General features: G+C 36.6%; 1 protein-coding gene across 2 annotated transcripts in view; it reads left to right on the top strand.

The window, feature by feature from the left end:
- Positions 1 to 13,027, top strand: part of PCNX1 (pecanex 1) — an 88,848-nt gene that overhangs the window by 24,105 nt on the left and 51,716 nt on the right. The window contains exons 7-8 of one of the 2 annotated variants that reach the window (XM_059473435.1): positions 7,112 to 7,244; positions 11,731 to 11,915. The exons of the other annotated variant lie outside the window; for it this stretch is intronic. Of the exons in view, the coding sequence (XP_059329418.1) occupies positions 7,112 to 7,244; positions 11,731 to 11,915 (318 nt within the window). The remainder of the gene's footprint in view (positions 1 to 7,111; positions 7,245 to 11,730; positions 11,916 to 13,027) is intronic. 2 annotated transcript variants of the gene reach the window in all.

Below are 13,027 nucleotides of genomic sequence, written 5' to 3'. Positions count from 1 at the left end.
CATCTGGAAATTCTGAAATTATGTGTGTGTGGTGGATATATAATAAAGAAAAAGGAAGACGTCTTATGGTAGTTGTTATCCTCGTTCAGCTGTTCAGACTCCAGAAGTAGCTAGTGAATTGATGAGTCGTGGGTTAGTTGCAGTTGCTCCACTGTATGGTGATATTCTGGAAATACCCTCTTTGCACTGTCCTGTGCCTGGTTTCGGTCAGATGTGTGCTGTTTCTGGATTGCTGTTTGTAACCATTTAAAGAACCACCATAATGCTGTATGTAACACAGTGATGTTTTGTAAAACTTGAGCTGGCCTGAAAAGTCAAGTGTTCTCTCCAGTTCTATATTAATTGTAAAAGATGTGCTCTTTAAGTTGCTGCTCTGTTTTACAGCTTGCTACAATTTAAGGTTTATTTACTTTAAGTTCTTAGGATGCATACCCTTTTGTAAATAAAACTGCATGTAGTGTGATGCATTTTTCCTTCTGTACATTGCATAGCAATATTGAAGTAACAGCTCATACTGTTTTCTGTCTTTTGAGGTCTGCAGTACATCTCTACAGACAGGCAAAATAGGGCTTTTTGAATTTGGATTAGTCTTGTGTTTCATATGATGTATGGAAACCTGTTCACCTCTTCAGTCTGTATTTGTACATATATGCTTAGTGTGTCTGCCTGCAATTAAGAAGTGCAGTTCTCTGTTACTCAGCCAATGGTCATGGCAGCTGCTGGCAACATATGACTTTTCCCTTCTATACTGATGTTGCACATGGTCTGGTGTCATTGATTTGCCTGTTTTGCAGAGCTGTTCCATGCTTCTGATGGCTTTAGTTTTTGCTACATTTTCCTGCAGATAGAATGAATATAATTACAGAAGATGGGGCTTCTGATCTTGTTTTCTGTGCGTCTACCAGTTCATGCTCAAACTACTAAACCAAACAGTCCTGCATCAGAAACTGGAGTTTAGAAATCATAGAAACTGAAAAATGTGTAAAGTTCCTGTGATCAGGTTGTGTGTTGGCTGTCTCTATTCGTGTATTCAGCAGAACTGTGCTGTAACTGGACCCAGGTAAGCAGATCAGCATTAGAAAGGGCTCTCATCTTAGAAGCATTTTACTGTATTGTCGCAGCTTTTGTGTGTGAGTTTTACAGAATTTCCTCTGATGTTGGATATCTTGTCATCTCAGTCGAGGTCAGATTGCTACCTTTAAGCACTAAAAGATGCCAGCAGTGTTAGAAATTATATATGAGGCTACTATAGAATTTCTACAGTTCTGGAACTTACCAATGAAATAACACTTGAAATGCATCTTGCATCTATTAATTGTTAACCACTTCCTAGTAAAGCAGAATTTTAGTACATTTTGTGGAGACTCAATCCTGTGTTTTTTCCCATATGGATGATATGGGAAAAACATAGGCTTTCATTAGATGACTTTTGCTTGATTTGGGAAGAGTGGTTCCATTTTGTTGACCTGTGTTGTTCATGTATTTGCTAAGTATTCATTTCAAACAGGAGTTGAATAGGAATTTTTGGAATTAGATAAAATATCAAAAATCTATCAGTTGTGATGGAATTGCTCACATTGCTGCAAAATGTAGCTGTGAGACAAAACTCATTCATTTATTGAAGTGGCCACTAATTAATGTTTGGGGTTTTAGTTAAGGCTATGGAATGCAAACATGACTTTCTGTGTATCATGTGCTAGCATCCTATGCCACATATGCTGGTAACACTGTGTTTTGAAGATGTACAGCATCTTTTCCTTTTGGTGAATAAATCTAAACACAAAGTCAGAACTAACTTTAATAAAGATTAATGTCAATTATGAACATTTGTCTGCTACATGAATATAATACTAGGGATTGATATCCAAACTCTGGGATATAGGGTCTGCATTGGGCAGGGGGTCAGATGGAGTTTAGCTTTAGTTTTTTGACCTGAAGTACATCAGCATTATATTCAAGAGGTCTATGTGAGCAGCCCAGTGTTTTTAAAAGTGGAATCATTCAAGTAGGAAGTTCAATGAAGTAGGATAAGTAAGACTCCTAGTTTTATCTTTGGCCTTAATATAAAAATTTTACTGGCAAGCTGGTCTGTAAAAATGTTTGGTTCAGAATTCAAACCAGATGGTTTTATTGTCCTGCTTTGTTCCTTCCTTGATAGGGTTTTGCTTTTCAGGTTGTTGTAGTGACTGTTTTGACATAATTGTAAAGATATCTTCAGGCTAGCTTTAGACTTACTTTTTTTCTTTTTTATAAATGAAACCACAAAATTGAAGTCCTGGGCTTTACTTTCTTTCCTGAATTGTGTGTTGTTTACTTCTGCACTATTTTCTAGCAAAAGTTTGTAACTTGGAGATACCACACTGTTCTTCATTGTTTCTCCTTTGCTGCACACATCTCTGTTCTTCAGAAATAGTCATTAGTGATATTTTTCATTAAATATTCACAGTAAGTTATAATACTCTGAGCCAATATTTTGATTTTTTTATCAGAGAAGTGTAAGTAATCCCTGCAGCTGTAGGTTTTATTAAGATGCATAATAACATGGTGATTAACAACTCCGTACTGAAGATAGGGACTGAACAGACTGCTTCTTTGTACTTGGGTATCTTTCAAGTATGGTTTTAATATAGTGGTAGGGCATGTGAAGATAAACTATAAATGCCTCAGCCATGAGGAGAACAGTAGTGCTAACCCATAAATGCATGTGAAGTACATCTCAGGTTTCAAACACAAATGAGATATAGATGCACAATAGAGGAGAACAGCATTTCAGCTGTTGGGTTTGGCAAAATACATTCTGTCTTCGAAGAATTTTATTGCTTACTTGCATTTGCAAATTTCATTGCTTATGTGAGTACGTGAGCCATAAACTATTCATTCCAGCTCTTGCTGAGAACATGTAGGCTTAGTAATTAGTGATTGAAAATAGATCTGTTTCTCATTTGATAGTGTGAGAAAGGGCATGTCCAAACATCACTCAGGTTCTGTGCGTATCTCTAACCATGCTTAACCTGACTAATGTTCAAAACCATCTAGGCTTTAAGTGATGGGGGAGGGGTGTTGGGTTTTTTAGCTGTGGGGTTTTTTTTCCTTTTTTTCCTCAGAAGAGTGAGGGAGACTTTCTGCTGTGGTAGTTTTTTTTTCTTGCTGGCTTTCTAGTTAGAATGATTGCAATTTTTGTCCTAAGAACTTTATGGTTTTCCACATGGATATTTCACCCTTGTATTTGTTTCATACTACATCTTTCCAGGAATCTTCTTATGAAATTTTTTTCTATATTTCAGAATTTTATCTAAGGCACTGGGTTTAGCATTTTTTGTAGCAAAATAAAATGGTCTTATTGATGCAATAAAATTATGTCAGTTCTGCTTTTTTATGTTGTGCTTCTTAGGCTTCTCTCTTCTGAATTTTGGTTAAAAGCAGCGTTAGGTAGGTCCAGGGAGATGTTGCAAATGTTTTGGCTTGTTCTTATGTAAATGTTCCTGTTTGTGCTTTGTTTCTTACAGCTAGGTGTCTTATACAGCAGTTGGACAGTTGTAGAATAAAACTGTGAGTCTTCAGGTTCTGTTTAAAACTTAGTAAAACTGCAGAAGTAAGCATAAAAAGGTTCAATATAAAGCATCTTTCCAAGTTTCTGATGACAAAATTTTATCCTCATGACATTTTAAGCCTGTAACTGTTTCCAGTCAGAAATGTTAAACAAGTTAATTTTAATGCAACTGCATGCTAACAAATATTCATTAACAGATACAAGTGTCGTCATTTCTTCTTTGAAAAGAGTTGTATTATATTTGGAAATAGGTATGTGAGGGGTTAAGTTTGCTACAAGGTTGTCACTAGGTCTCCACTTCTTATTTGATTGATCTCTGGGGTGTAGGTTTATATTTTTAATTTGTGTACCTTGAACTTCAAACATGATTTTTGTGTTCTTGAGGGTAGATAGTGCTGGGGACTCATATTCAAATGACAGCATGCAGAGGAAATGCTCGAATTTCTTGATATTAAGTGCAGTGATTCAGCATAGAAGCACAGAATAAAAAACATAGAATAAGACAACATAGAACACCTTTTAACAAACATTCTGTAAGCTGAAAAACTTGTCTTCCTCTACTGATTAAACTGAAGTAGGCATGAACTTTAGAAGTATTACCTATGTTATCTCTTCCTGTTACATCTAGATTTTGTACATTACTAGATGTTGGATATTACATTGGACTCTAGGATAAGTTGTAAGCAGTATTAGAGAAGTGTATGTGACATCATAAATATTAAAGCTTATTTGTGTTGAAATGTGATAGAAGTCCTCTCATATCATGGTAGAGGGTAAGTTAGGAACTTTGTCTTCCTACTGGTGAACTCACAAGCAGTTGCCCTCCTCCTTCTCATTAAAGGCAAGTAGAAACACAAATAATACAAATTAACATAAAGAGCTTTCCATAATGGTATGTGTACATTTTAAATTGTATGTCTTCTGTGAAATTATATTAAAAACAAAAACTGACTGAAAAGTCTTGGGGAAAACTGAGCAAACCCGGGGGGCCAATACAGTAAACAAAACCAAACCACAGCCCCTCTGGTTTTCCTTTTCAGCCAAAAGCAAACTTTGAGCAATTTAGCTTTCTACGCTTTATACTAATCCTTTCTGCTCAGCTAGCCTTTTTTTTTTAACTTCTTTGGTCATGTTTTCTACATGCAGCTTCTTGCAGTGTTGTGTAATGTTAGCAGACTTGAGCTTGTTGGTCTGAACAGCCCTGCAGTCTTTTCAAAGGAACTTGTAAACTTGTGTAGTGACCCTGAATGGCACCACCTACATTCCGGAAGAATATGTATAAAAGATGTGCATTGAACAAAAGTTTCAAGATGATAAATCCAGAATCTCGTGGTAAAACAGGTAGAAAGCTACACCAAAATCTACTTTGACTTTTAAAACCTAAAATGAAATAATAAATGGTTAGAAAATGCTAAAGCTGTTTGCCTCTACAGCTTTGAATTGAATCCCCAACTATATATTATTTTCTTTTTAAATTTTCTTTTATTCTTATCTTCAAGCGTGTTTGTATAGCTGGTTTTCTCACTGGACACTGCCTCACTTAGTTCTTGAGACTTGCTTTAGTGTTAAATTTGAGCTATATAGGGAGGACCTATCGTGTCTTCATAATACGATGCTGATGTTTACCATCTTAATGGCAATTCAGATATTTACATTTCCGTTAAGACTAGTCACTGTTCCCTTATTTTGTGGTACTTAACTGTGGTCTGATTACAAGAATTGCTTTTGCATCTGAACTCAGTGGAAACTGTGTTGTAAATAAGAATTTTTTATGTTGATGTGTATCCTAGAAAAAATGAGCTTTATAAATTGTAATACAAAATTAATGGGCAGTTTTGACCTGTGTGTCAGGATTCAGTCTGTCTTGTTTAGTGTGGTTTACTTGCTTTGTACTTCAAGTGTGAGAGCTGCAAAGAAATGCTTAAAGAAATTAGGCAGTGTATTAAAATAAAGCTGTATATTAAACTACACAAGAAACTTCTTGCTGAAATACCCTAAAAAGGTAGTATGAACTATTGATGCTTAAAATTGTAAAAACACTTGGGGAGGAATGAGGAGAAAATGAGCAAACCCCTGTTTTTTTCTGAAAGTACAGAAAGTGTTGCTTTTAACATCTATAGTTTTGATAATTAAATCCTTGTAGCTTGAATGTTGGTGTTAAAGTAAATCTCTTTATGTAGCTTCTTTTGTTTTAAAGCAAGCTATAAATTGAAGTTTCAGACAGAGAATTCATTTGATAACCTGGGGTTTGTGTGTGAATTAAACTCTTGTTTCAGCCTTTATTACTTGAGCTACGGCAGTAGCACACAGCAGTGGTAGGTTGCTATAGGTTGTTGTTCCCTGTAGACCAGCATTAGAGTCTTTGCTGGTAAGTGTTGAGAGCTTAATGGCAGTAGTGTTGTAACTTGAAGTGTGCTGAAGTGCATATGGGCTGCTCTGCCTGTAGTATTCCTGCCATTGCTCTGTGGGGTTTTTTGGGTCTTTTTCATAGGGGGGAGAGGTGGTGTTTGGTTTTTCTTTGTTGGACACATTCTTGGTTTTCTAACTCTAGTAACAGGCTTCTTGGCCACCAAGTTGTGACTTCCCTGTCAAGATTGTGATTTTCTTCTTGCACTGACATCATGTCAATTTTTTTTTCTCTTCCACTTGCCTGCCAAACCCTATTTTCTCTGCTGCCCATTCATTTGAGCTCTTTAGTGCTCTGCATTCAAATTGACTAGGAGCTTCCTTGGCTCAGGAGGAAGACTTCTCAGATTGTAGACACACCATGAAGCAGTCCAAATCTGAAATTGTTCAGATTGTAGAGCTTAAGGAGCACAGGTGTTTTTTGGGGGTAACATGTGGATAAATATTTTAATCCCTTGAGTACATACAAACTGTTTCTTATGATGTTGCTTTATAAATTTGAACCAAACCTTTTGTTTGGGGACCTGAAATAACAAAACCATTAGTCCTTAAAAATAAGTTATTCTCTTACTTATTCTCAACCTCCTGCCTCTGCAATTATGTTGTAATGAGTACAGAAGGAGCAACATGTATCCCTTGATGCTTATGAGAAAAAAAAGCTACTCATTTTGTCCCCTGGAAGAGTTGTGATGAGGTTGATCTCAACCCTGCCTATTTGGCAGAAGTTAAAAAATTGGGAAGATTATGGTGAGAAGTGGTAGACAACTTTGCTAGGTAGTTCTTCAGGCTTCTCCTTAATGATCTGTTCAGTGAGATAAATGGGGAGATCTGGCATCTCTTTCTGCCATGCGTAAACGGCAAAGATCTGGGATATCCAACCTCTTTTGCAACCTAGCTGTTTGGATCTGGGGTTTAAAAAAACGTAAGCTGTATATTCAGGAACACTCCCCCAACCACCCAGGTCTTTGCTAATAACTGTGTGTTGTGATCCTGTCTCAAGGCAGCTTGTTTGAACATTTAGGACATAAGCTACTTGTGTTGTTGTGAGTCAAGTTCGTTAACTTGGGGAGGGTCAGAGGGAAGAAAGGAGTCTTAAGTTGCTGTTGACGTAACTAGGATGGGTTCGTATTTGACCTAAAGTCTGTCTTGATGCAGCAGCACAAGCCAGCGAGGAGACTGTCACATTTCGCCGTGAACGCAGCACATTTAGGCGTCAGGCAGTACGACGCCGGCACAATGCAGGGAGTAACCCTACCCCTCCTACATTGCTCATCGGATCACCCCTCAGGTAGGGTATCTAAATGTTCCACCATATTTAGCATGCATGCAGCAGACCACTTCCCCACACCCACCAGTGTTGCCAGAAAAGCACTTTTTACTTCCTTCCCCACCATAACCTCCTTGAGCTGTCACTGCATGTCACTGTGGGCTTGTTGAATTGTGCATGTGTATGTGGCACTATTTTAAAAATGGTCAGGATAGTCAGTCTCTAACATGTTATAGCTGTTTTCAGATTGATATAAAAATTAACTAATGCTAACAAACTTAGCCTCAGTGGTTTTAATCAAAAACCTTTTGAAACTTTTAGAAAACTTTTACTTTCAATCAAGAAAAGAAACCCAAGAAAATAGTATCAGCACTTCCCATTTTGGTTTTCATCTCTTGAATAATGTAGGCATTGGGGACTAGTACTGTGATCACTTTTCACGTTTTTAGATTGTGAGAGATAAGCAAAATGACAGAACTTGTATAAAGAGCTAAATACATACTCCAAAAGAGACTCCAAATCTAAAATACTGGTAAACTTTTATAAAGCTCTTGTATCTTTTTGCAGCAAAAGAGGAGTATTGAAGTGAATAGAATGCCCAGTATTGCTTAGTGTGAAATCTAATTGTGTGGCACTTTGCATGCCTTAGCAATGTTTAAAATGTACTGTGTACATGTGTCTGAGGAGTCCCCCAGCCTTTACTGGCCCCTGTGTTTACAAGGCTGAGCCTGGTGATTTGTTACATACAGCAGCTCTGATCAATCAGCCTGAACAGTAGAAACAGCAGCCACAATAAGTTTTTAAACACGTATTTTAAGTCTTTAAATTTCTTGGTTGCTTATGGAATTGGAGAATCTGGTGAGGAGAACATGGCCTATAGAAGAAAGAACAGTCCCCTATAAGTATTGAAGTAATTCTTCCTTTAGTTACATGATAAATATGTAGGAGTAATTGCGTATTTTATATATTCTTAATTATCTTCCTTCGTATGGTAAACTGTTTTTGTGTTTTGGGAATATTTATGTAATTTTTTCAACTAGGAAAACCTGTACAAACAGAACAAATAAAAAGGAAATACCTTACAATAGAGGGTGTCAGAGGAATTGTGCCATCTTTGTCACACCACTAAAATATTTGAGGACTACGTTTGCAAATTTTTCTCAGGCAGGGGGAGTGTAAGAATGGTACCTAAAAATCTAACAGATGAAGGATTGACTTCTGTCATATCAAGGACTGAAACTAGTTAGGTGTGGTTTTAGTGGCTAGTGCAATATGAAGTAGTAATCATGTAATTTTAGATTTTTCTTTGTTAGGCTTTTGGTCTTGCTGAATGTAGGGTGTTCAACTTCAAGCTAGTGATTTACTTCATAGTGAAGGATGATAAAACTTTGTCTTCTTTCAGATCACTTTTGCTTTATCTGGTTCCTTTCACTTGCCTCTGAGTTTGTTTTCCTTTTTTTTAAAGGAGGGTAGTGCAGCTTTGTGTATTGCAGCATAAGAGGCTGTGCAGACTAATGAAAGCTTCTTAACTGTGTATTAGTTAGAAAACAGTGTTTTCTTTCTTGTAGGTATAGACTAAGGAAAAGACTCTCTTTTAAACTGTGGTTGACAGCAGCCTTATTTCCACACTCTAGTGCAGTCATTAAGGTTCCCATGGCTTAAGCTTGACTTCAGTGAGAGACTGTGAAGTAACTTTGTGAACTTTGTGAATCATGAATTTCACGTTGTGAAGTGGGAGTATCTCTTTAATCAGACAAGATGTTCAAGGGTAAAAAAGCAGATTAAATGTTCTAGCCTTGCATTTCCTCTAAGCATCTTCATTATCTAAATTTGTTCTATTTTAAATTAAAAGCCACCCAACACTGCTTACTGTACTTTCTCCAACATAATGACATACATTATCAAAAATGCTTTATCATATAAACATAGTCAGAATTGAATACTTATTGAAGGTAATTTACTCAAAGTACTTTTCATGATGCTAAATGACTGTCACTTGGAGTCTAGTTAAATTGCTAACCAAACACCAAAGTACTTTTATATTTGTTTGACACAAATTCCATTTGAGCTGTCAACTGTGCAATGTATCTGAAAAAAAATGTATTAATGTTCTAATTTCTAGGTGAACAGTCTAAAAATACCCTTTCCTTTACATGGGTAGCTTAATTTTAGTGTAAATTCTGTGTTACTGGAAAGAGGAAACCCTTAAGAAATATTTAATTAAATCATGCCTAAGGAGCAAATGTGAAGAAATATAGAGACATTTTTAGGCAGTTACCACTTAGAAGTTTTCAAAATGTTGCTGCAATTGTACTGACATCACACCTGTATGCTGTTGGTGAGCTGCCACAGTCTAGTTTCTGATGCTGCTAATCCATGACTTCAGATATTAAACTTATAAGAGTATTAGATTTACTAATCTTTAGTTGCGCTGATGTTATGTGTTTCTTATCCTTGCCAGCAAAACTTTAATCTTCTAACTCTGTCATAAAATTGGATGTTGGGGGAATGTTCCCTAGGACCTGTTGAGTTAAACCTGATTTCTTTTTTAATTTCCTGTCCATGATTGCCATTACTTTTTACTTCCTCTGTGAAATATTTAGTAAAAGAGACAATGGCATTATGTATGTGTGTCTTTGGCAACGGTAGACAAGTTAAACCTGGTCTAGTAAATTCTGTTGGTTGGATACTAAATTAGACACAAGATTATTTTGCCTAGTAACCTAATAAAACAAACCCTAAATGCACCATAAAACACCATCCACCCCTGCTTTTGTCCTGTCTAAATGTCAGTAGTGTTTTGGGCACTTCAAAAATAAGTGTTCATTGGTGTCCCATGTGGTCAATGGTGTATGCATGTGTGTAATTGACTGTATGAAGCAGAATTTTACTCTTGTAATAATCAGGGAGAGAATAAGCCGTTTTTCTTTTGCAGTTGGTTGAGATGGATCCTTTGATGGGATTTTTTAATTGTGACAGATGTGGATAACTATTCAAAGGGCAGCTGTGTACATATCTCTTGAGATGTGTACCTGCTGTTTATGGGAAAGCAGTATTGCTTAGCATTAGTTTGGTGTTGCTTAAGGAAGGCACTGAAAGTTGGCACATCCGTGAACTTCCTTAGGGCTTCTGTTGCTGCACAGCTCACTGAAAGCCTTATGTACTGCACCAAAACACTGAATTTAAATTTTAGGCTAAAATGTTAGAACACAGTAAATAATGAGTTGCAGTTCTTCCTGAGCTGTGTGCATGTCTGCATTATTTTGCATGAGCTTTTCTTAACACCTATTCTTATATCCATATTTTGTTTTCCAGTGATGCTCTAACAAAAGAACTGAAAAGTAGGTGATGTAGAAAATACTGTTAAAAGCAAGTACATCAGATATAACCCTTCAACTCTTAGTAAGATCTTGTTTTTTTTAGTTGCCTCATTTGCCAACTCTAGCATCATGCTGTAAATAGTGCTAAAACCAACAGGTGATATATATTGTTTTTCAAAAGAGAGTGTTTAAGCTGTTTTTCAGTCTTTAAAATACAAAATCTGAGATAATGCCTCAGCTAATGTAACTTCTTTAAATCCACAAAATGAAGGGTAATAAAACCAGTGCTCTTGCAAAGATGGTGTGATATCAACTGTAAACATAATGTACTCTGACACTGTCATACCTGATATTATACAAGCTATTAAAACAATCTAACTTTTGTAAATTGTTTTATAAAGTTAATTTTGCAATTGAAGTCTGTGAAGAGGAGAATTAACATTTTTAAACATTGTCTGCTCATGGCTATGAGAAATGTACAAATTTCTCTGAAAGCCAGGTTGACTTTTAAAACCTTTGTTTTGGTGAGTAATAAAGCTTTTGCTGTAACTTCAAAATAACTTCAGAATCAACTTTAGTTTTGCCAATTAATAACTTTATATACAGATTCTTAATATGTTCAAAATAATTCTGAATCCAAATGTATTACTTCAGTTATTTACAAGGTCTGTGTTATCCTGTGCCTATTAACAAAGCTTAAAGATGTTTTCTAGTTAGTGTAAATTAATAAGAAAGGTAATATGACTAAGAAAAAAGCCCTAAACAGCTGATCAGGTCATACTTGAATAAGCAAAAAAATGATTGTGACAAGACTGGAATAGTCAGTAGTAAATATAGGTGATACCTCAGGTTAGCCTGTAGTTAAACTAACTGGCAGTAACTTGCTTTTGCACCCACAAATTAAGACACAGAGGAATATACTTCTTCGGTGACTTGGGGAGATCTCAGAAAGCAATACTACTTCTAAGAAGTTGACAGCAGCACTGTCTCTAGATTACTGCCTCAACTAGGGCCTAAATACTCTGTTAGCTAGGATGTAGGGGTTATTTTAATCCTAGCTGTTAACTGCTTAATGCTACTATTTAAAAAAAATTTCCTCTTTAAACTGAAACATCTTGTTTTGCTTCACTTCTGGCTCTTTTGCACTTCTTCCTGGTAATGTGTCCCCAATGCATGTTTTCTCGTAGCCTTCAAGATGGTCAGCAAGGCCAGCAGTGCTGCTCCCAGGTCAGAGTGCAGTCCTGCCCCCCTTCCCAGGCAGCTGTGCCCGGCGCTAGCGCCTCCTTGCTGGTGAGAAATGGGAGTGTCCACTTAGAAGCATCACATGCCACTGCATCTGCTGTAGGCGGTAGCAGTTTGCACGATGAACTTGGTATGCAGGCCTTATGTAACTTGGTGACATGGAAGTGTTAATACAGCAGATTTATTGGTAATAATGCACTGAAAACCAGCTAATCTGAGCATTGTTTCTGAATCTTACAGGTGTGTTTCTAGGAAGAACTAAGAGCTATTTTGCTTCATTGAGCTATATTGAGCTATATTGCTCAATCACCTTTCCAGGCAGTTTCTCTAACAAATGCGTGATAAGAAATAAGGAGTCATAGATACAAGTAATGATGGTGTGAGAGCTTTTTTGATTTGAACAATGTTACACAAGTAATGAATCTTTCCTATGGTCCTGCAGGCAGTTGAGCAGAGATAGCAAGTTTGGGGATCTTCTGGTTCCTGAAAAAAACCAACTTGTTATTGCTCCCAAGAATTCTTGATCTTACCTTTTTTAGATAAGATGTTTAGCTGCTGTTCAAAAAGAGAAACACTTAAGTAAATTAATGCTTTGTTTTGAATGTACACCTTAATTTAGGAGCTTGGTATTGGAAGTAAATCTGGACTCTTTCATATATCAAATGTCATCATTTTATGGAGCTTTATAGTGTCTTCTTAGTTCTTCATGGTCCATTTTATGTGGTATTCTTGATTATTGACTTCTTAATTAACTTCTGTACAGCTAATAAAATTGCTATGAAGGAGTTAAGACAGTCTTAATAAATGACTGATCCGCCACATAGTGCAGGGGCCAGTTTGGAAAAATTCCTGGCAGGGGTCTTGGCACCTATCTATAAATGGCCTGAATTACTTATGACTTCATCATTAATACCTAACTCTTCTTTGAATTATTAAAATGGGCATCTTGAGCACTGACAATTATTAGTGATGGAATTTTGAGCAGCTGTCAGTTCTAATACCCTAAAAGCACAGATTTGATCAGAACACTGACCAAATGTGTGTTTCAGACCTTTGTGTAAATAAAAGATAAGTGAGTTGTCTCTTACCCCACTAGAGGGGAAGACTCCATGAATTGAGAGTCTGTGGTAACCCTTTAAATGTGAGTTTGACTGAGTCTTCATTCTTCTGCATGAGTCTTCATTCTTTTGCATGATCTAGTGCAGGAAGAATGGAATATAAGCAAAACTGAAAGCCACCTTT

Source organism: Ammospiza nelsoni, chromosome 6 (assembly GCF_027579445.1).
Source record: "Ammospiza nelsoni isolate bAmmNel1 chromosome 6, bAmmNel1.pri, whole genome shotgun sequence".
Lineage (NCBI taxonomy): Eukaryota > Metazoa > Chordata > Aves > Passeriformes > Passerellidae > Ammospiza > Ammospiza nelsoni.
Note: the sequence above shows the minus strand (reverse complement) of the source record. Positions and strands in the feature narration are given on the sequence as shown.